This window comes from Larimichthys crocea, chromosome XXII, assembly GCF_000972845.2.
Source record: "Larimichthys crocea isolate SSNF chromosome XXII, L_crocea_2.0, whole genome shotgun sequence".
NCBI classification, from domain to species: domain Eukaryota; kingdom Metazoa; phylum Chordata; class Actinopteri; family Sciaenidae; genus Larimichthys; species Larimichthys crocea.
The window spans coordinates 2,997,198-3,018,235 of NC_040032.1; the positions used below are offsets into that span (position 1 = coordinate 2,997,198).

A 21,038-nucleotide genomic window follows, 5' to 3' on the forward strand; every position below is an offset into this window, starting at 1 on the left:
CTTATCAAACAGCTGGAGAAATATTAAGAGAAACTGAGAGAGACACACAGAGGGAGAGAGAGAAAAAACGGGTTGTGCCCCCGAGGTAGGCCGACGCAGAGTTGGGCGTCCCTGTTGCAGCGCTGTAGGCGCACTGACAGCTCTGCGCCGTCTGACATACTGTGACAATATCAACAACAGCGCACAGAGGATGCGTCCAAATTTGATGTAAGAGAGAGAAACAAGTGAGTAAAGAAAGAGAAACTGCAAAGTTGCACGGTACAGATGATCAGCCTGTGCGTGATCAGTGCAATTTCTCATCGCAGCCAACAGGTTGCACTAATAATGTTTGTGATGGGCTGTGCTGTTCGGAAAAGTGAGTAGAGCGCAAACTTTTTTTCAACTTCTAACACAACAAGGACGTTTAATAACTCCTTTTTAAAATACATTTATTCGGCAACCCCGGTTAGAGACGCTTGAATGATAGGCTGCGATCAATCTACACATGTTTACACTGTGCTGTGGGCGGGGAAAATGAGCAAAAAAAATAAAAAATAAAATCTGCCATAAAAATATGGAAAAGAACATTCCTCATATTTAGTAGAGAACCATTTCGAGCCCCACAGAACCAGATAGAGAAAGAAAAAGAGCTCAAGTCGAGCCGATCGATGACTCGTATTAATCCGAAAATCACAGGAAATTAATTATCCGTTATTAACTGCTCGGCAGACAAAGTTCAGAGTGCACCGAGCCCGTGTGTATTTGTCACACACACACACACACACACACACACACACACATATATATATATATATATAGAGATATATATATATATATATGATGATTACATAGATTGTCATGCTTAGACCATTTTCAGTGCTGCTTTTACATTTTCCTGTTGCCTCCTATATATATATATATATATATATATATATAATAATATATATATTAATTATTTTATATGTATGTCCGTGGGCACTGACATGAAACGAAACGGCACAACTGCCAGAAGTGACAGTGAGCGCTTGGTTACAGAGCTCCTTTCTGCCCCTCCAGATATGACTATCATTGTTAATGATCAACAGATAATAGCCAGCAGCAGAATTTCCACAGGCACACACTCTTTACAAAGTTTCTGCAACATTTCATTCCATTTTAATTGACTTGCATTCATTTGATGAGTTATTTAATTTAATTTTATTTAGATATCTTATTTTTAGATATCTTATACTGTAAGTGGAGTTTTAAATGAATTGTTAACTCTCTCTCTCTCTCTCTCTCTCTCTCTCTTGTAAATCAGACAGTTATTGGTGACTGCTGCAAAGGCCCAGAGGCCCATTGTGGGTTAATCTCTTTCGACAGATGTATGTTGTTGCACACATGCTTGGTTCTGTGTGTGTGTGTGTGTGTGTGTGTGTGTGTGTGTGTGTGTTGGTGTGAGAGGGTGGGGGGCTGTCAGTAGCAGTGTCTGTAGTACAAGTTATGTCTGGGCATGTCTTTTTAACTTCTTGATGCTTGAGTTGAGAGGAGGGCGTAGTTCAAAGAGATAACAAGAACATTATATGCATTTATGTTATGTAATGTCTATGGTGGCCTTTTTTTTTTTTTTTCCCTGTACTGATTCTACCCAGTCTGCTTAGAGCCATATTGTTCCTGAGTGGGTGTGAGAGGAGGAGATGGCCCGTTTGATATGGCTGCTTTCATTTCTTGAAAAATAAAAAAACTAAATAGCGCGGGCAGAGTCATAGTAGCGTTGTGGCGCCTTGCACTGCGCTTTTAAACTGCGCCACAACACATTTTTAATTTTAGAACACCTATCACTGCCAAAGATCGATATTTCAATGAGGTTTCTCATTTTCTCTTCTGGACTAGCTACTGCGTATATATCATCATATTCAGCATCAAGTCTGTTTTTATATCCTAACCTTCTCTCTTCTCTCTCTCACTCTGTGTGTCTCGTAAACTCTTTGACTCACCCTCACTGTCCTGGCAGGATAAAGAAATGGATCAGCATGGACTGAAGCGCAACGGTAATCGAGACGACAGTCTGACATTTGGGGAGGCAGTAGCTGGAGGAGGCAGTGATACAGGTGACACAGCTGATTCAATGCTCGAGTCTGCAATGCACCTGCCTGGTCCTGGATCTCTGCCCCAGCCCATGATGCCCCCAAATGGACAAGGTGGAACCAAAGACCAGGAGGGAATAATGGTCAGGGTACTGAAACCACCACAACAACAACACAACCCGGATATTGATCTAATCAACATGGAGGACGACTTGTTGTTAAAACAGAGAGCTGATCTCTCGTCCACCTCAGTCATCAGCACCTCAGATGTATCCGTCTTCGGTAACCTGCCTCTGCCTGACCTTTTTCCCCAGCACATCAAGCAGGAGGGGACTTATTCTCTGGATAAACACTTGGAAACTTACAGTGAACACACAGGCACTGGTCCTAATGATTTGGATGCCAAGAGTGCTCGCTTAATGGAGGATACCGAGATTTGGCAAGACTTGGACCTTCCTAGCTCTCTGCCTGAAATCAGTGATTTTGAGTTGGATTCAGAAGTAGCACACTTGGGTAACATCCTACTCGACAGCAGGGGCGGCGACGGCTTGCTAAAGGAAACAAAGTCTCTTGTGGGTAACGGAATAAACCGTACCAATGTGAACGGCTCAGAACACCCCATTCAGCATCATTCTCACCAGCAGCAGCAACAGCACCACCACCTTCTACAGCACCAGCAACATCAGCTTCATCAGCAGCAGCAGCAGCAGCAGCCTGCGTCGCTTCTCTCCAGCGTTATGATCAAGGAAGAGAAGGATCCTGGCGACCCTTTAATCCACATCCGCACTCCTGGTGTGGTCAAACAGGAGAAGCAGGACACCCCTGGTTTCTGCCAGGCGCAGTGTCTCCAGAGCGGCATGAGCTCTCTCCATGGAGGAGGCCCCATGCCTTCACCTATGGGTGTCAGAGCAGGTCCTGGCTACCACTACAGAGGCAACCAGTTCTCCACAGTGGGCCTACAAGACCAGAAGCCTATTGGCATGTACTCAAACCTGCCTGTGGTTGGGGAGAACTGGGCCAGGGGGAACAGATATGGAGAGCCGTCTGGGATACAGAGGAGTGACGATGGGCTCCCCACCGCCGCAGCCTTGGCATCTTTCTCCGTCAGCTTCGCTGGGTAGGTCTCATGGAATTACTTTCTCCCGCTCTGTTTACTTTTTTTTCTCTGTGGAGGATTTGGTGTTTGCATTCATCCATGTTATGCCTGAGTTTGTTTTTCCTGTACTGTAGAATGTTAAAATATGTAAAGGTTTCAGCGCAAGGAAAAGAGTAGCTTGACGATGATTCATACTGTGCTGCAGTTGTAGCTGTGATGAGTTTCTCAGAATGCAGACTCTGTAACCTGTTTTGTTTTTTCATCTTTGCCACCTTTTCTAGACTCAAACAGTGTGCCATAAAAATCTGTCTGTCAGATAGAATATAATCCTAAAGGCCAAAAAAAACACTGGGTGTAACTTTTAATACCACTTGTTGGTGCAATTTGCTTGAAGAGGTGATGGCAAAAAAAAATAAAAAAGAAAGAAAGTACAGATTATTGTCACCTCAAAGAACCTCGATATCATGATTCTGTCTTGCACTGTCGCTCTCGCACCTACAAAAAAATATAAAAAAATGTGCCAGTCTCTATTGATGCTCAGGAAATCAAATCAAGTTCAGAGTGATGTATCAGGGCACTTCAGTTCCCTGCAGGACACCTTGAGTGTGCATTTGGGAAATGAAAGCAGTCGCTACCTTTCACAGCAGTTAAGCTTGAGTGTTCCAGTGTGACTCTAGCAAAGGAAATAGGGAAACCACACTTCAGTAAGCCCAGAGGTCAGGTATTTTATATGAGACTTTATTTTTTAAGAATAGTACTAGCACCCCTGGCGTCATATGACTCAAGGGCCGCATTTCTCCAATTCTTCCAATTCATTCCACATTGTAGCAATGCTTTGACAAATGAAATGCACAAATAAAACCTCCTAAGTCTGATGAATTAGGTGAAGGGTTACAAAGAGACAAGAGATGAACTAAATCCTGTTGAAAAGGAAGTTAATATGGTGTTAATAGCCCTGAAGAGAGTTAGGCAGAACATAAACATTTCTAATCATGTGGGGTTTTTTTCACTATCGCAGCTTTGGTGATTCCATAACCTCTGGCAGTTACTGAAAATGGATTTTTCTGGGGGGGGGAAAAATTGTGAAATTTACAGGAACTCGTTAGTCATTCATCTCTGCCTCGCCTTCTGGTATTTTTCCAAAATAGTCCTGTAAGATGGTGCTTGTTATAAAGATATCACAGAGTTACGTAACGGGTCATCCCACAGGAAATGATTCAGTGGTCAATGTTTAATGTGAGGGGAAACAAGCACTGTGAGAAAGTCATGTATGTGCTACACAGTCGTCGAAGTGTCTGGTGGACACGCCTCACTTCTGCTTGCCACTATACAGTACTATTCAATACTTACACTGATTCTGAACAGGCTGCAAGAGGAAGGTTGAAAGCGACAGATCCGCTTGCTGTTTTATGGGCTTCTTTGTGAGCACGGCTTGAATGGGGGAGATCACAAGATGGTGTATGATAATGTGGGGTAATAATGTAAGTCAGTACTGTCCTAGAAGAGCCTTGGGGTGTTTGGCTCCGACTACTTTGTAAACAAGTCAAAGATGAACATGGTTGTCAGGCTACGGTTATCTCCCTGCTGTCAGACTGTTACACTCTCCGCTGATATGCTCCTGGGCTGTTGTGCTGTTAACCTATTTAAACTGTGCAAAATCTCCACGTGGTGGTTCACAAGTTCAGGCTGTTTGTCTTCACTCCCTTTATTTAAATATGAGAGATAATAGACTGGAGTGCTGTCTCAAACACGGATAACAAAGCTTTGTAGTAATGCAAAGATGGCAGCCTAATGAGCTGCTATTGTAATCACTTCATGATGTTTCTTTTTTGTTTGTTTGTTTTCTAGCAGTTGTTTGGTTTGCTTTTCCGCTCAGGTTTAAAAGTTCTTTATCACCTAATTAAATCAAACAACAAAGTGTTGTTTTTGAAAAATTACATGTGGTAATGCCACAAATCTGTGCCACAACGCTGTTGTACCCGTTCTACTTCCTGATATTTTAATTCTGGTTGCACCAGCATGGTGTGTGTTTTCATGCTGTGCTCCTTCTGATGCAGGGCACCGACGCTCTGCATGGTCTAAATGGTGCAATAAACTACAAGCAGCTTAACATACAAACAAACGAGAAAAACAAACTGAACATCGGTTGGATCAACAAACGAGCATTAATGGGAACTAATCAAGTGGTTCCGTTTCTCAGATTATCACCTAGATTACTGGAATATGACACAATCATAGCATGCATAAACTCCAAAATGACATCTTGATCTACATGTTTTGTATGAGCAATGGTCCGAAACGCAAATATATTGATTTTAGTGAGTCATGTAAGACAGAGAAAAGCAAGGAATCTTTACAAATAAGAAGCTGGGTCAAGAAAATGTTCACGATTCTTTCCTAGATTTGAAGTAAAGTGAAGTGCTATACTGTACTGTATGTTATAAGTCAACAAAGCTAATATTATGTATACATAATGCTGGATATATCTGCATCATACATAAAGTAGGAGTGAAAACAGAGACATGGATGTCTCCCTGGTTACCACACGAGTTAGCATAGCAACCTACTTCCGTGTACCGTATATCACTGAGCCTACCTAGCTGATCAACTGCAATCTTCAGCACAGTTGGAACACAATTTGGCACAATCGCGTTGCTTGGCTCCAGCCTTCAGTTATATAACTGATAATCAAATAGACAAATGTTGTTGCTTCATGCCCAGGGTGAAATGAGGCCCTTGAAACATTCTTTAAAATTCGTCAAACAGCATGATACTGTTTTTATTAAGTAGTTTCATTCAGTATATGCAGTTCTTTATCTTACATCTTTTCCTACATGCAGCAGATGACATTTAACTGTACAGTATTTTGCTTTCGGAATGTTTAGCATGAAAATCTTTTCATCTCTTTGATGCTGGGTTATAATTCATATCTTTAAATGATCTGAGTCATACTAAGAGTACTAACGCTGATAGGAACTCTGTTGCTTGCGTCTGTTTGCTGCTTGCGTCAGGGTGTGCCAGAGCCGAGCTTTGGATGGCAAGACAGACTGTGTGTGTGTGTGTGTGTGTGTAGTGTGTGTATAGTGTGTGTGTGCGTGCGTGTGTACACACAGGGATGCTGGGAGGCCACGTATACAGATCTGCTGTGCTGCTTCCTCTCTCTCCTTAGACTGTCAGTCACTTTTATATTCTTACCTTCTCACCCCTGATGAGGCCCCCAGAGCTCTCCACATTTCACAGAGGCATGTAACAACTGTACACACACACACACACACACACACACACTGTTACGTTAGACATGTGCTGCAGATTCAGGATGTCAAAGAATGATGTCACTCACACACGCATGCATCTTTTTATGTTTTACAAGATAATTGTGCTCCTGTTTGATGTGTGCGAGGTGTGTTAAAAGTAGTGTTGGATCAGTAGATGAATAGATGACGTCCGTGCACCTCTTCTAAATCATTTTTCAGCAAATGTCTACTTGCCAAATATTTGCATTGACTGTTGTCTGATTTATATTCGAGTGTAACGTAACGTTGTTGGAAGCATCATGGTATTCACACAGCAAATTACAGAGGCCACAAGAGAACAAGAGGTTCTGCAATTATGCAATGCATGCAATGTTCTTTAAGTGTAAAAATGTGTTCTAAATTTAGATTTGCTGAACTGCTGAACTTCTTACGTGGTATTTTATTCCAAAGTTAAGTGTTTACTATTTGGTGTGGGGGGAAAAAAACAAAGGGGAACAACCTGACTTTAATTTTAGTTGCAACCAGCAGCTCTTGCAGGCAGATCTCAGTGGAAGACACATCTGCCCTTCCTTCTGGATAGTTTTAGAGACTGATCCAAGGGGCCAACAGAAGGGAGAAGTTATGCAGAAACAGCAGAAACATAAACATGAGTTCTACTTATGGTTTTTAGCACTGGCGGGGTGTGTACCATAAATGAGGATTAGCCAGTAAATGGTGATGATGATTGGATTATTATAGTTGCCCTTTGGCTACACTCAAAAGCAACAAATACAAAAACATCCTCACGCAAAATTGCGTCACTGAATTAAATTGGAATCATGATCCGCCACTTACGTCAACATTTTTGCAGAAACCACAAGCTGCCATGCTGTAATAATTTAACATTATCAGTAAATCACTTTTAGTCTCTTGATGATCATATCATATCAACATCATCATCATCATCATCATCATCATCATCATCATCATCATGATTTCCCAAAACTCTGCTGTTGATGAAGGAATATACAACACATGTTCCCCATGCTCATTTCTCTTCAGGTAGTGAGGCAGAATGCAGATCACACTAACTAAAGCAAAACTAGGTCAGATTGTCTGTTGACTCACTTTCCCAGATTTGCAATCTCCAAGATTATGCCAGCCTCAATCTACATCGTTTGTTTGAGTTCCTGTTGCTTAATAGGCTTGACCTTTGCTGTATGTATGCTTCTCTCTGCCTCTCATTTCATCTTACTATACCAACACTTTGTAGTTTATTTCCAAAAATCCTCCATCAGTTTTAGCAGATTTAGAAGATCAGGTTTAACCAGACAGGCTTTATATGTTCATGTGGAATGTCCAGGCTACAAGTGCGTGAAAATGTTCTGCGATGCACTGCATTACTCTGAGGCACGCTGAGTTTTTTGTTCAGGAATCCTTTGATGGTCCCTTAAAGGCTTGTGTCAAGTCAGATTGTCAATGACGGTTCTAACGCTTCTTCCTTCTCTCTGCCTGAGTCGCTGAGCCCGCTTTGCAGCCTACTATACTGAATCTTTGACGCAGGCCTCGTCTGGGGTCACTATAGTGCAGAGAACCAAAGGAGGTCTAGGCCTCTTAGCAGCCAAGCTGTTTCTTTTTTAAGGCTGTTTTGGTGGCTGCTGGTATGCTTACGCTGGTGTTAGGTGTTGTGAACATACGGCTATCCAAGGCCTATGCAGCAGACCACATGACGGATTTAGCCTCTTTTTGCTGGATAAAGCCAGTCCTTTTAGACACTGTGAAATACTTGGGAAAACAAAGTAGTAGAGACATAATATTATGCCTGCAGTAGCCCTACGATCAGTGCTATTTTTTGCAATTCTTTTCAGAGAGCTGTTAAATTCGGAAGCTGCGATTTGTAGTGTTGAAAGTGAAGAAATGATCCTGTTACTTAAGGTATCTTTGCTTCATGGTGTGTTTCAATAATCCACAGCCTTGAAACCAGGTTGAGTACACATTAAGAAGTCCATTCTGTGTGCAGGACATCAGTCATAGCTATTAGTTGAGTCATACAGTATCTTTTGTTGAACTAGGGAGTTCATTCTTGACCTTTTGAGAAAGCAGTTTTTCTTAACCCACGATCCACTCACGATAGCTTTCAAGTTCCTGATCCATGGTCTTCTTAAATAGGTGTTTGCACTGCCTCTATGTCGATTTTATTTGTAAGAACTGTTGTAACATTGTCCATCTTTCAGACCAAGATGAGAAAACGGTCTCTAAAGGTTCCCGTTCTGCCAGATTTACGTAAAAACTTTTCTCACACACATATGCTGTATGTCATGTATGTCCACACACTCTTTGCTATAAACAGACAAACATATGCACTCACAAATGCCTCATTGCACATCATGTGATGACTAGCTAGCTGTGAGGCATTTCTTGGTATACCAAGATATATGGACTTCCAGTTCTCAGAATAGAGATTTTCTCTAAACCCATCCTTGTCTAATGAATTATGTGATTGCCGTGGGCACTATGCTTTAAAGTTCCTGTGTGTGCGTATCTGTGCTTAAGCGATACATTCGATGGCTTACAAAGCTCAGATCGCAATGATTGGGCCAGAAATCGACAGCAAGAAGGCAATAATGGAATCTGTTTGTGCTGGCTGTTTGTTTCGCATTAATGCTTCATCTGCTAGGTTCAGAATAAAAAATTGTGTGGTGCGAACTGTGCTCGGATATGTCAGGAGTGAGCATAAATATACCCAACTGAACTGACTGACTTTACTTCATGAACAGAGGATTGTGCTTGTTATGTTTGGCAGCAGCTTTATCAGTAGACAGGAAGTGTAGAGTCTAGTGGTTATAATGGCTCAGGCTGCTGCCCCCTTTGACCTCTTCGGCCTGAAGTAATATAATTATCCATAAAGGATAAAACAAAATATATTTTTATTATTTAGTAATTTCTTGAGACATGTAAATGATTGTAAACAGCAGTAAAGGAGTTTTTTATTTTATTTAAATTACAGTATACTGACAAGAATTCACAAAAAACCTCAGTTGATTAAAGAATCAATCAAGAAAGTGCTTGATCAACTCATTTACTCAAATACAAACTCAGTCGCTATGTTTTTATAGTCTCGACCTCACACCGTGGTTGCTGCAGAATTTATACATATGCACAAACCATATTTAGTACAGCCCTCTGCAGGGAGGGGGGCTGTCATTTTGTCAGATCTGCTGAATTTCAGGTGCAGCAGAGCAACCACTGAAAACTTTTAGTCGCACTTGACAGAGTTTTGCTCACACCCTGGAGCCTGCTGTAATGTTATTATTGAAGCCATGTTAAGGTGCACCAAATGTATTAGATTTTTTTCAGCAATATGGTGCTGGGCAGAAACAAACCAAGTATATAAATAAATAAATATATTATATTTAAAATTTATAAAACACAAAAAACACAAACATAAACCAAAACAAAGAGCAGAACATTTGCATTCACTCTAAACACTACAGTGGTTCTAGAAGCAACAGAAACAGTACAGTGCAGGGTTTTCCCCAGGAAATTGGTTAGTTGAGGTGGTAAGCTAAGCCATCCACCACAGACGGCAAAAAAATGAAATAGGCTTTTATTCTCGGCCTACGTCTTATGCATCTACAAAATGTACCCGACCATTTGAATATGGGTGATTATAAGCAAAAAACAAAGAGAGCCTGTGGGCAAAGCTGGTGATAGTGTGGATAATAATGACGCAGAAAATGATCGAGCATGTTAAAGTGTCGTACATAGATATATCGTTTGACATGTTTGTCCACTCGTGTTTGTGACCCATCTGCACATTATCAGAACTACAGTAGCCTACAGTAGTAAATACTAAACATAAACATTCTAAATATTACAGGGTCTAATCTGTTTTTTTTTTAACAGTAGCTGATTCAGGCAGTCCCTGATGCATGTCTCAGGATCGGTTTAGTCTTTAGAACTAGACAAATGCCTCACTCATTCATATGCTTGGCTGTGAAATATACACGGAAACATAATTTTTCCTCAAGGTTATCTTCTCTGAAAGTGTAATATTTTTTTTCTCATGACAGTTTCAGCTGTAATATGCTGCAGGAATCTGCACCCCAGAGTGGTTTATACAGTTTTTAGTTGCGTCTTGGCCAAACAATCTGGGTAACAAGTCACAAATTAGGAAATAGCCTACATAATATTTTATCTCTGATTTTGTAGTCGCAATATGTCATTTAAACACACAGTCTTGCTAAAAGTGATCAAAGTTGAATGAAACACACCCCTTGTTTGTTTCCATTTAAAACACAGGATATATTTGGTGTTTTTTTTTTTTATTATCAAAATATTCATATTGATTATCGTCCCTGCTGCTGTAAGCACAAAAACGCTGATGAATTTTGTCTTAATGATGTCGGTGCATCAGCAAATAAAAGCTTTGTGCAGGAACACAATTGTAACGCGACTTTCGTAAGTGCCGTGTTTCACTGCAAGTTCTGTAAATTCTTGGATGTGTCAAAACTTGTTTTCTGATCGATGAATACAGTTGGTGGAATTTCCTGCCTTTGCTGCTTTTTTTCCCTGTTCCCTTTACTATCGCTCTGTCTCTCTGTGACTGTGCGCTTACTAACTGCTCCGGGATATTTTATTACTCTGTTTGTACCATGCCTGATTGTCGGCCGTCATTGCAGCTCTCATCTGACACTGATGCGATCATCAGTAATCCCTCCTTTCTGTGTCAGCAAGGAAGGGGATGACTTTATTCTGTAGAAGGAAGACACGTGTCTGTCACGCCATGTCTTCTCAAAGCTCCTTTACTCAAAGGGAGTAAATGTGTGATTCCTTCTTGGTTGCTCTTGAAGAAACGAGTTTTCCCACCAACTGATCACAGTCAGCAGGGTGGCAGAGTAACCAGGGAGACATCCAACCCATTGAAGTGCGAGCAACTTGTTGAATCCTTCCAGTCCCAGAGCTGCTGTTCTTTTCATTTGCTGAGGGCCACTTTGTTACAGCTAATATACAATGTCACAGACCTGCCTCCTTTTGAAGCCAGGAAATTATATGTTTGAGGTGAGAGTTGTTTGCGCTTGGAATCGCAGATTAGCCTGACATATGGAATACAACAAATACCCCCTGAATGCCAATAAATGCTGGAGTGAAAGGGGGAAAAGCTGATGAGATTTTTTGAAATGCGTCTGCAGTATAACTTGCAGTATGTGTGACTCTAAAACAGCCCCAACAGGTAGTTGCTTAATCATAATTGTTCATTTATGATTCATTTACACAGTAATTGTTACTGAGTTGCTCTTAAGAGATGGTGTAAAATGGCTTAAAATCCTTGAGGACTCGTGCAGGTGTTCTTCAGTTGTGAATGCTAATGATGTGAAAGTAGGTGGATTGTTATGCTGCCATGGTAAGCTGAATAAAAATTGCTTGGGCAAAATGCACGTGTAGTATGTTTAATTTGTGTAACGTTCACATGGCATACATACACAGACAGAAAAAAAAATCCTCAGTGTATATTTGCAGCCATGATTGCTGCAGGTATAAAGCTGGCTATACCATAGGTTGTCACTAGACAACGTGGAGGACCTTATGTCATAGACTGGTCAATAATTTACCTGACCAAGGTTACTGTACATGTGGAGGCAAACATTCAGCTCCTGAAGCTGTCGTTCAGACTTCCACCTTGTGTAATCTCATGATCTATGCCAGCTGGTTCGAGGGAAAACTTTATAATGGCCTCATTTTGTCTTGGTCAAAACACCATTAATGAGATTCGGCACAGTTCTGGCCTTTATAACCCCAGGAGACCTACTTCTTGTTGTATGTTTGCTGAGCTGGCTCAAGCTCCATCCAGAAATTAAAATACGCCGTAATTAAAAGCTGATGGCGAGATCTGTTCAGCTTTCCAGCACAGTGGACCAGATAGTAAACTGTCCGAGTTGTCAACAGTGCTGCCAGTCATTAAATATTACACAATCACTTAGATTAGGCAGCCTCCTCATAGTCAAACAGCTGGGGAATTATACATTCATATTTCTGCTTATTGTTTAGGTTTACAACTGTTGCCTCTTGCCCAGGACATTGCTGTACACCCAGTGAGCACTGGTTGTGATGGACATCGAGGCTACATTTTGGTTTTCCAAAGAAAACATTGGGAAGCGCTTGAGATGTTGTGGTTTGCTGTGAAAGTACTTTCTCATTTTCCCCAGCCCTTAATCTATCAAGCTCCTCCAGTGACTTTATATTAGTGTCTACATGATGTTGCAGCTATATAAGTGGCACATATTGTGAAGACAATGAAGTACAGGTTAGGGTTAGGGTTAGCAACAGATGTTGCTTTGTAAAGGAAGGAACATAGATGTAGCAGCAGAGTTTGTGAAAGGAAATATGCTCGTTTTGTCTGGATGGGTGGTGCGATACTGGTCCAGCATGCATCAGTATCAACACTGCCCAAGGTGGAACAGGTGTAGAACGTGTATATCATGCTTACTAAGCAAGCAGCTGGTTGGTGACTGTGTTTATCAGTGACTGGTGTCTGTGGAGGACACATGAGGTTAGCTGCAGGGATGATACGGTGGTAGATCTGTCTCGTTCTCTTTCTTTTACCAAGTTTGGAACCGCTGAGTTTCAGCTGAATCTGAAACACTCTCATATATTAATGTAATAACAGGAACAAGATTTTCCTTTTCTTTTCAGTCACTGTATCGACTGAAGTGAAAGTAAATTGACCCTGTTCATTTGTCTGGGAATATTGAGCCACCTCACAGCCACCATGCTGTCATTGTTTAAAATAGAACCCCCTCTGGGTCTGGAGCTTGTCTATTTACAGCAGAGCTAGCGCTAAGGCCAAACTACTATTTTTAAAGCCTCTTTAGCTTGTGATAATAATGCATTGCTGTGAGTTACAGTGTGCCAATTTTTGTTCTTCGCCAAACCAATGTTGGAAATAGACCTGTTTGGTGGAAGAAGCAAATTTGTCAGCCAGATTATATTTATTGCTCATTTATTGGCCATAATTCAAATGTAGTGATATCACTTGTGGCTTTTTAAAGCTTGTGCTTATTCAACTTGTTGTTGGGGTTAGGGTTGCCCCTGATATTGCACACAGTATAGCTGAGGTCAGAGCTGTTTTCTCGTAACAAAAACATGTACAACTGTCCATATTTATGGCTGTGGAATTATGCTGAAGTCTTTTTTTCTCATTATAAAATGTGATTTGCCGCCGCTTATTAATGAAAACCACTCTCCACACAGCGAAGATAAACCATCATTGTGGAAGCTTTGAATGGATCATTTCAGAGCTTCTGTTTTATTGTCATTTTGCTCCAGCTCGGCCTCATTTAAATCACTTAACATGAGATGGTCCACACTACCTTATTAAAGTGGCGGTTACAGATCTGTATTGTTGTGGCTGGAAGAGCCATTCATTTCTAATTCACTTTGGCAAAGCAAAGTTTGCATTTTAAAAGTGATTAATTAGCCTCCCGTCGTTAACGGTTCTGCGCAAAACAATTTGATGGATTAGTTGATAAATATGAATTAATAATTGAACATCATTGTAAGCAGAGTGCTAAACAGTTGCTTCGTTTGTGACCAAATACCCGCAACACTAATGACTTTCCCATCAACCTCAGCTATACAAAATTACATATCTACCACATTTTTTTTGCTTTTGCGTTCAACTGAAAACATTTTTCTCATGCTGTTAGATGCACAAAGTGATTAACAAAACTGTCTAAGAGCTGTGTAACTAACACCCACCCACACAACCTACCCTCTTCCTTTCCCTTCAGACTCTCTCTTCTTTCTTTGATGCCTCCTGCTTAGACCGTCTTCATTTCTAAATGTCTCTTCAGGTATTTCTCTGCTTCACTGCCTTCATTCTCTCTGGCTCTCTCCGCTCAGTGCAGACATTGTTTGCAGTCAACAGTAGAGAATAGCACCCACGTCAATGCCTATATGTCTTCGTTATTGTGGTGGTAAATTGAAAGTTGGGTGAAACGTGGTCACCGTTAAGAGAAAACTACCTCTAAAACCAGAGGAGTGCATGCATGAACAGCGGGTACTTTGTCATTCACTGCTTAAGCTTTATTTCTGTCAAACATGCTGAACAGGTTCACTGATTGCATACAATAAATCAGCCACTTGACATTTACTGCAACAGTAAAGTATGGACAGCCCGCACCCCTCCTCTCGTCTGTTAATTTCATGTGATAAGAAGAAGAGAGCAGGCCTGAGTGGGAGAAAGTTGTACAGTTGGATAGGCATAACAGTTGGAGGGCATAACTAAAAATGGTATTGTTGAACTGTAGAAACTGTAAATTGGGCTGCAAATCTAGCCTAATTTCCATGCAGATATTTTCATTTATTTTGGATATCATATGAATTTTTTTTTTTAATTTTCTGTATGTTTTGATATCGTTGGGCTAGAGGCTGTTGTGTGAATGGGTTTGAATTAAATAAATATGTCCTGAGCTGCTTTGAAGTATCACTATAGGTCACTGCAACAGGAAGAAACCTGCACCTTCGCAGTCACACGCTCTAAACTCCAGACTCCACCATGAATAGTGGCCTCGGTTTCTCAGGAATGGTGATTCAGATAATTTAATTGCAACCCAGCAGCGGTTCATCAACTCGTTTCTTTTTCTCTCTCTGTCTGTTTAATGTCTTTCTCTTCTTTGCTCTCTCTCTCTCTCTTTTGAGAAGGGTATCCTAGTTTGGACTGCAGCCCAGCACTGCCTTGTGTTGTGAAACCTTGGCACATTTCAGGCATCCAGCAGCTAGACTGGCACTGGTTACCTGCATAGCCCTTAGCTGGTGACCCCAAAGGACCTCATTCTCGCCAAGCTACAATAAGAATCATCCAGAATGGCAGCTCTTCCTTTAATCATTCCATGTGAAAGCTTCATGTTTTATTGGATTTTGACTGCCTACTTTTTTTATCCCCGTCTTGCAACCGAGCAGATGATTGATGTGAAAAAAGAAACCGTTTACTTATTGGAAAGATTGTTGTTTATGATGGTTTTGAAAGAGCTGGGAATTCAGTACACTCTTGAAAATATGAACCACCATGCATGCCAAGTGCAAAAGTGCACTTGCCCCAGAGTGATTCAAATTCTGAACAAGTAGGTCTGCTGGGACCTTAGCTAACTGTTTAAGCATTTTCTTTAGTTCTAACACCGGGGCAAATGTGTTTGGCACTGGGCATAGGTTCAAATGTAAAGATAAATGCATCCTTACAGAGAGCCCTTGATTCAGGATACCGATAAATGGCACCCTATCGTACTTACTGATTGGTTGGATTTGTTTGCAAAGAATTCAGTCACGGGCAATTTATAGCTTCCCCATGTCTGTTTTTTCATATGCTTTCTTTGAGACTTAGAAGCTAGCCAATAGTGTTATGTTACAACTTTCACAGCTGTACTCTAACTGACTGAGGCAGCTCATTTTTGGCAAGGCATGAATGTTCCACACAAGGCCACGATTTAGCTTAACCAAAACGGCTGCATAGATCTCAAATAAACATTTCGCTGGATTATTCTTCATCATGGACTTATTTTTTTCCAAACTTACATCGACTTTAAGTATGGTGGTGAGTTACGGGCCATAAACACATTAACTGCTGTATGCACATCAGAGATTGGCAGTTAACAGTCGCTTGTAGATAGGTTAATTGCAGAAGGTTCTTTGACACAGGGTGCACATTAAATAGGAGATTACTCACTTCTATGTGAATATAAAGTCACATTTTATAGGACATGGGGGAGTGTTATTGATTAAAGTTGATGAATCCCAGGTTGACATGCTTACCCTCTCACAGTGAACTCTAATCACTCTACTCCTTCTTTTTTTTCACACTGATAAGTTGATGTGGGATTTTTTTTTTAAATGAAAGTAGAGCAGAGCCTGCAGCTATTTATCTGACTGGGATCAAGCTTTCAGCAACAAGGCAGATGAGTGTCACTAAAACAGCCGAGAAGACCGAAATATCTAAATTGTACCTCTAAACCTCTTTTAAACTAAATTGACATGTTGACTGTACATTTTCTTGTTTGCTACATATTTAAAATATAATTTTTGTTAATTTAGTCAGTTAACAAACACTTTTTTAAAATGCTTTTGAACGTTTAGGGAGCTACTAACTAAACTATTGATTTCTTATTCAACGGATGCATCTTTAATTTATTCTCTTATACATGCATTACACCATAGTATGTACTATCACAGTTTCACGGTGCATGTTTATGCTTATGTCACTGTATAAATAATATATCATGAAAACTAATCCATCACAACCATGGAAGTACATTTCCCATTGCATAGATGATGTGATTTCTGCTTTGTCTGAGAGGAGGATCATGGGACTTGTTGTTAATGTTGATCAGAAACATTGTCACAGTTATTCTGATATACGTAAATGCTTCTAAACTTAGACCAGAAACTGTGACGAACTCTGTTAGTGGTGTGGTTTAGTGCTTTGTTAAGACCTATAGTCTTTAAAGTGTAGCAGAAGTAGGAAGCAGGTTACTTTCCATGGCAGTTATGATGAAGGTTGCTCTTCCATCAACCATGATGGACCGCCATAAAAAGGACAAGATATAGAGGGGTGGGCTAAATTCAATGGTTTGTCTTGGCCCTTAGAGCTACATGCATGAATGAAAAAGTCTTCTTTTCACTTGTCTGGCTGCCATCCTGCAGAGGAGGCAACAGGAACATGTAAAAGAAGCACTGAAAATGGTCTAAGCATGAAAATCTATGTAATCATATATATATATATATAGTACACAACCAGACACAGCCAGTGGTCACAGTTTGCTGATGGTCTCTGCTCCAACCAAGACAAATTCTTCCTTCTTCCTTCTGTGACCATCCTCAGTCTGGGAGTGGAGGAAAGGAAAGGAGGAGGAGGAGTCCAACAAGCCCCACTGTAAATGGGCCATAGTCCAGCTGGGCCAGAGTCTTTCTCTATACAGTATCTGTCTCTGTCTGCAGCTTTATCCCTGATGTTTTCTCGCTCTTCCTGTTTTTCTCACTCTCCAGCCCCCTCTAACTTGTTTCGTTTAACTTAACTTCTCCTCTGTCATTTCAGTTTGTTTGCAGCCAGTGACATTTTCTCTGAAGCTACTGTACCCTATTTATCAGACTTTGTTTTCTCTGTAGCTGAAAATCAGCCAAAAACCCACCAGTGCAAGGCTCAGCTTTGTTTGTGTACTGTGCTTTCATTTTGTTTGAGAGCCCGCTCTAACTTTGTTCTCGTTCTAAAGCTGCAGACCTGGGCTGCTCTCGCTGAGATTTCTGACAAGCTTCCCATTTCCCACAGTCAGGTCACTGATTTCTTCTCACGTCTTGCAAACACTGAGGAAAGATGGTGCACTTTCTTAGGGTTAGTTAAATAAAATTTTTAAAAAAAGTTAAAAGAAGAGCCAAGAAAAAGCACTGCAGGAGCAGGAGTAGAACCAAAAGTATTGCAGTGACATTTTTTATTAAACCTAAAGTTAATAATACAGGAAGTTTCTTTACAGTTATTATTTTTCCTAGTGCTTATTATAAAAAAAAATCAGAAAACATGTCATATCACAAATCCTTTGAAGTCCTGCGACCAATGTCTTCTGATTTTTTTATGTTCTTGGCACATTGTAGCCTAAAAGCCACAACATGCATATACAGTATCTCTACATTCCAGGGTGACTTGATACCTCTTCTTGTTGACTTGAAAAATTAGGATAATAAATATTGTGTCTCGTCCTTCATGCACAAGATGAAGCTCAAATTGCTCTACAATGCAGAGAAAAAACAAGCATAAATAAGACCTCCTCAGCGTGCCTCACTTTTACAAGTCTGGACTTTGCCGTTTTATGTCTTACATGATTAATGATGCGCCTGCTCAGCTCAGCTGATGCATGCTCACCTCTGACTTTGCAAATTAAACAAGTTTAACTCTTTCTGTGACAGTCAGACGCCTCCTACTAATGTCTGCTGTTCCCCTTTCCTCCACATTTTTCCTCCTCACTGGTAGATCAGCCTCTTCATCCAGTAATTACAGCTGACACTCTCTCCTGTTTTCCTCAATCTGCTCTCCTCTGTGCTGTCTCCTCCCTTTCCCCTTTCATCTGTGTTCGCTCATTGCTCTCTCGTTCCTCTCCCTCCACCTCCCTCATGCGTTCTGTTTGTCAGAATATATTGGTTTTCAGTTGCCGCTGTGATTTTAGCCAACATAATTACTGAGTCAATTTTTATTTATTTAATTTTTTTTTTCTTTTTTTTTTAAATTAGTGATTACTTACATTTATTTTGAAGGTTTTTATAGCGGTGGATGTGACAGTTGAGATAATAAAGATGGAAAGCTAATTTATATTTCTGCAAATAAAAAAAAAAGCTTTTATGGCTGTTTTATGAGATTTCTGAAATTCCAGGTACATAATTAAATATATCTGATATTCAGTCCAAGCTCCACCTCTCAGTATTTGACAGAGATCATGTCAAACTGTCTTTAAACAAAATCTCTGTCCATCCCCAAAACATTATACAGTAAGATAAAATATGAAGAAATATGACCATCAAAACCCAAATCCGTGGGACATGGTCATAGGCTGGTGGGCAGGAGTTGTAATTTATTACTAAAGAGTGTTTTGCTTGCAGGCTGCTGGATGTCTGTAAGGCAGATGCTTGTGTAAAACACAACAGTGAGTGCGACAGCTTCACTGCACTTAGTCATGCTGTTCTCTCAGTGCCGTTGCTATGGAGCTGAACTCCAGGGTCACTAGTTTTTCACTATAATTCTGAAATCACGATGCATTTTGAACTGATGTGAGCAATGAGCCATCTGAAAAATTATTATAGATTTTTTTTTTTTTTTTACGTCAGGGGAGAAATTTGTGGCTACTGCTGCAGGAAAGCAACCCAAATCTGTCAATTCTCTGCCTTATGAATGTGGACCCATTAGGGCCCACTGATTAGATATAAACATTGATCCACTGCTTGGGTTGCTTGGTCATATCTAGACTGCTGTAGGGATTAGGCAAAGTCAGGTTTCAAGTCACTGCAGTGTTACAAAGTGGAAGGGAACAGAAATATTTTTTCCTTTTTAACGATACCATCCATCTTGCTCAACACAGAAACACAGGAGTCTCCTCTGTAATGTAATAGGTTTATGTCATTGCAATCGGTTTTATAAAATTTAAAATTTAAATTCCGCATATTACGTTGGTTTAATGTCATGGTTATCTGTTCCACCTGGTGGTCTTATTTTCTGCATTTTGCATTGCAAAAGAGAACAACTATTGTGAGCATCACCTTCTCAATCACAGGGAACGACATGTTGCATGTACACTCAATTTTACAAGTTTTAAGTTCAGTCTTGACTCTTGACAGCGACAGAGATGCAGTTAAAGTTCCACAAAGCTAGGAAATGTTTTTCACTGTTGTCTTAGATACTGTGAATTTTGGATTTGGACAGATTTTTACAGATCGCATGTTAAATTTTGTTTTGTGTTACGGTGGTAGTTCAGATTAAATAACATGAAATCTGTGAATTTGAAGTTACAGATGTTTCTGTCAATGATTTGGCAGAGTTTGTCAATCCAAGCACTTGAAATGCTCCAAAGATACTAAACTTTAGCGTGTGAATTGACCAAAGTATAGATAAGATTGTTTAGCAAACTTAAACTACACAGGGCCCCAAACATATCAGAGGAAAATAAATCCAGCCCATGTTACATCAATAGAATCGAAGTGGAGTGCAGTACATTGTTTGTGTATCTTGAAACTGTTTTACTAAATTGGAATTTGGAATTTGGAAATAAACCAAGTTTCGGTGCTCTCAGTTACTGTTGAAGGAGTTCATACAGGCTCTGTGTCAAACACATCATCCCGGTTTTCCATGGGTGACACCTTTCAATTTATTGCTGCCAAATAATGTGTTGGGACCATGGGGACTCATTGAGTTAATTAAACTGGACGTTTACTGTGTAATGTAAGCTGTGTGTCCAGTCGCACCTCTCCGCAGGTCACTTTCTGTCACAGTAAACCAATACCCTGACCGTGGAACGTCTTGATCCAGATAACTGTGATCACCACATCAACAACTACTTTAGGGAATTAGATCACAATCTAATTGACGTGCCCCATACAACCCAAAGGGAGAAAGTTAAACTTGTGTAGAAGACCAGCTCTAAAGTTCATACAGTCAGTGACAGACTTTGATCTGTCACTGACTGTATCTGTGTATACACCCTCACGTTGTACTTTGGATGCAACAGGGTCACCCCTTAGTGCATGAGATCAGGAACGTGACACCAGCCTGGGAAATCTTTGTCACTTGCAAAGCAAGGGGTAAAAAAAACAGACAAACTTGCCAGTTTAATAACTGTAGCATCTAATGTTTTGACATAAACTGTTCAGATGATGACCACAGCATCTGTGATCTCGAAAATTTGACATCTCAATTATAGTGACCAAATTATTGTGGTTAACGATATTATCACAATATTCTTTTTTGCTGTACAAAAGTCCAAAAAACACATACATTAAAATAATTTCACAAAATCTTGTGATTTTCTTATCATGCTAAAAGATTAGAAGCCAAAATCTGAAAAGGAAACCACAAAAAAGTAATTTAGAATTCATAACCTTCATAAACATAGTATAGACATTAACATACCATCTAAT

General features: G+C 40.3%; 1 protein-coding gene across 1 annotated transcript in view; it reads left to right on the plus strand.

Moving 5' to 3' along the window:
- The first annotated feature begins 1,981 nt into the window (after nt 1-1,981).
- Nucleotides 1,982-21,038, plus strand: part of LOC104917777 (glucocorticoid receptor) — a 52,483-nt gene continuing 33,426 nt past the window's right edge. The window contains 3 exon segments of the mRNA XM_027273424.1: nt 1,982-2,009; nt 2,012-2,060; nt 2,062-3,162. Coding sequence (XP_027129225.1) covers nt 1,982-2,009; nt 2,012-2,060; nt 2,062-3,162 — 1,178 coding nt within the window.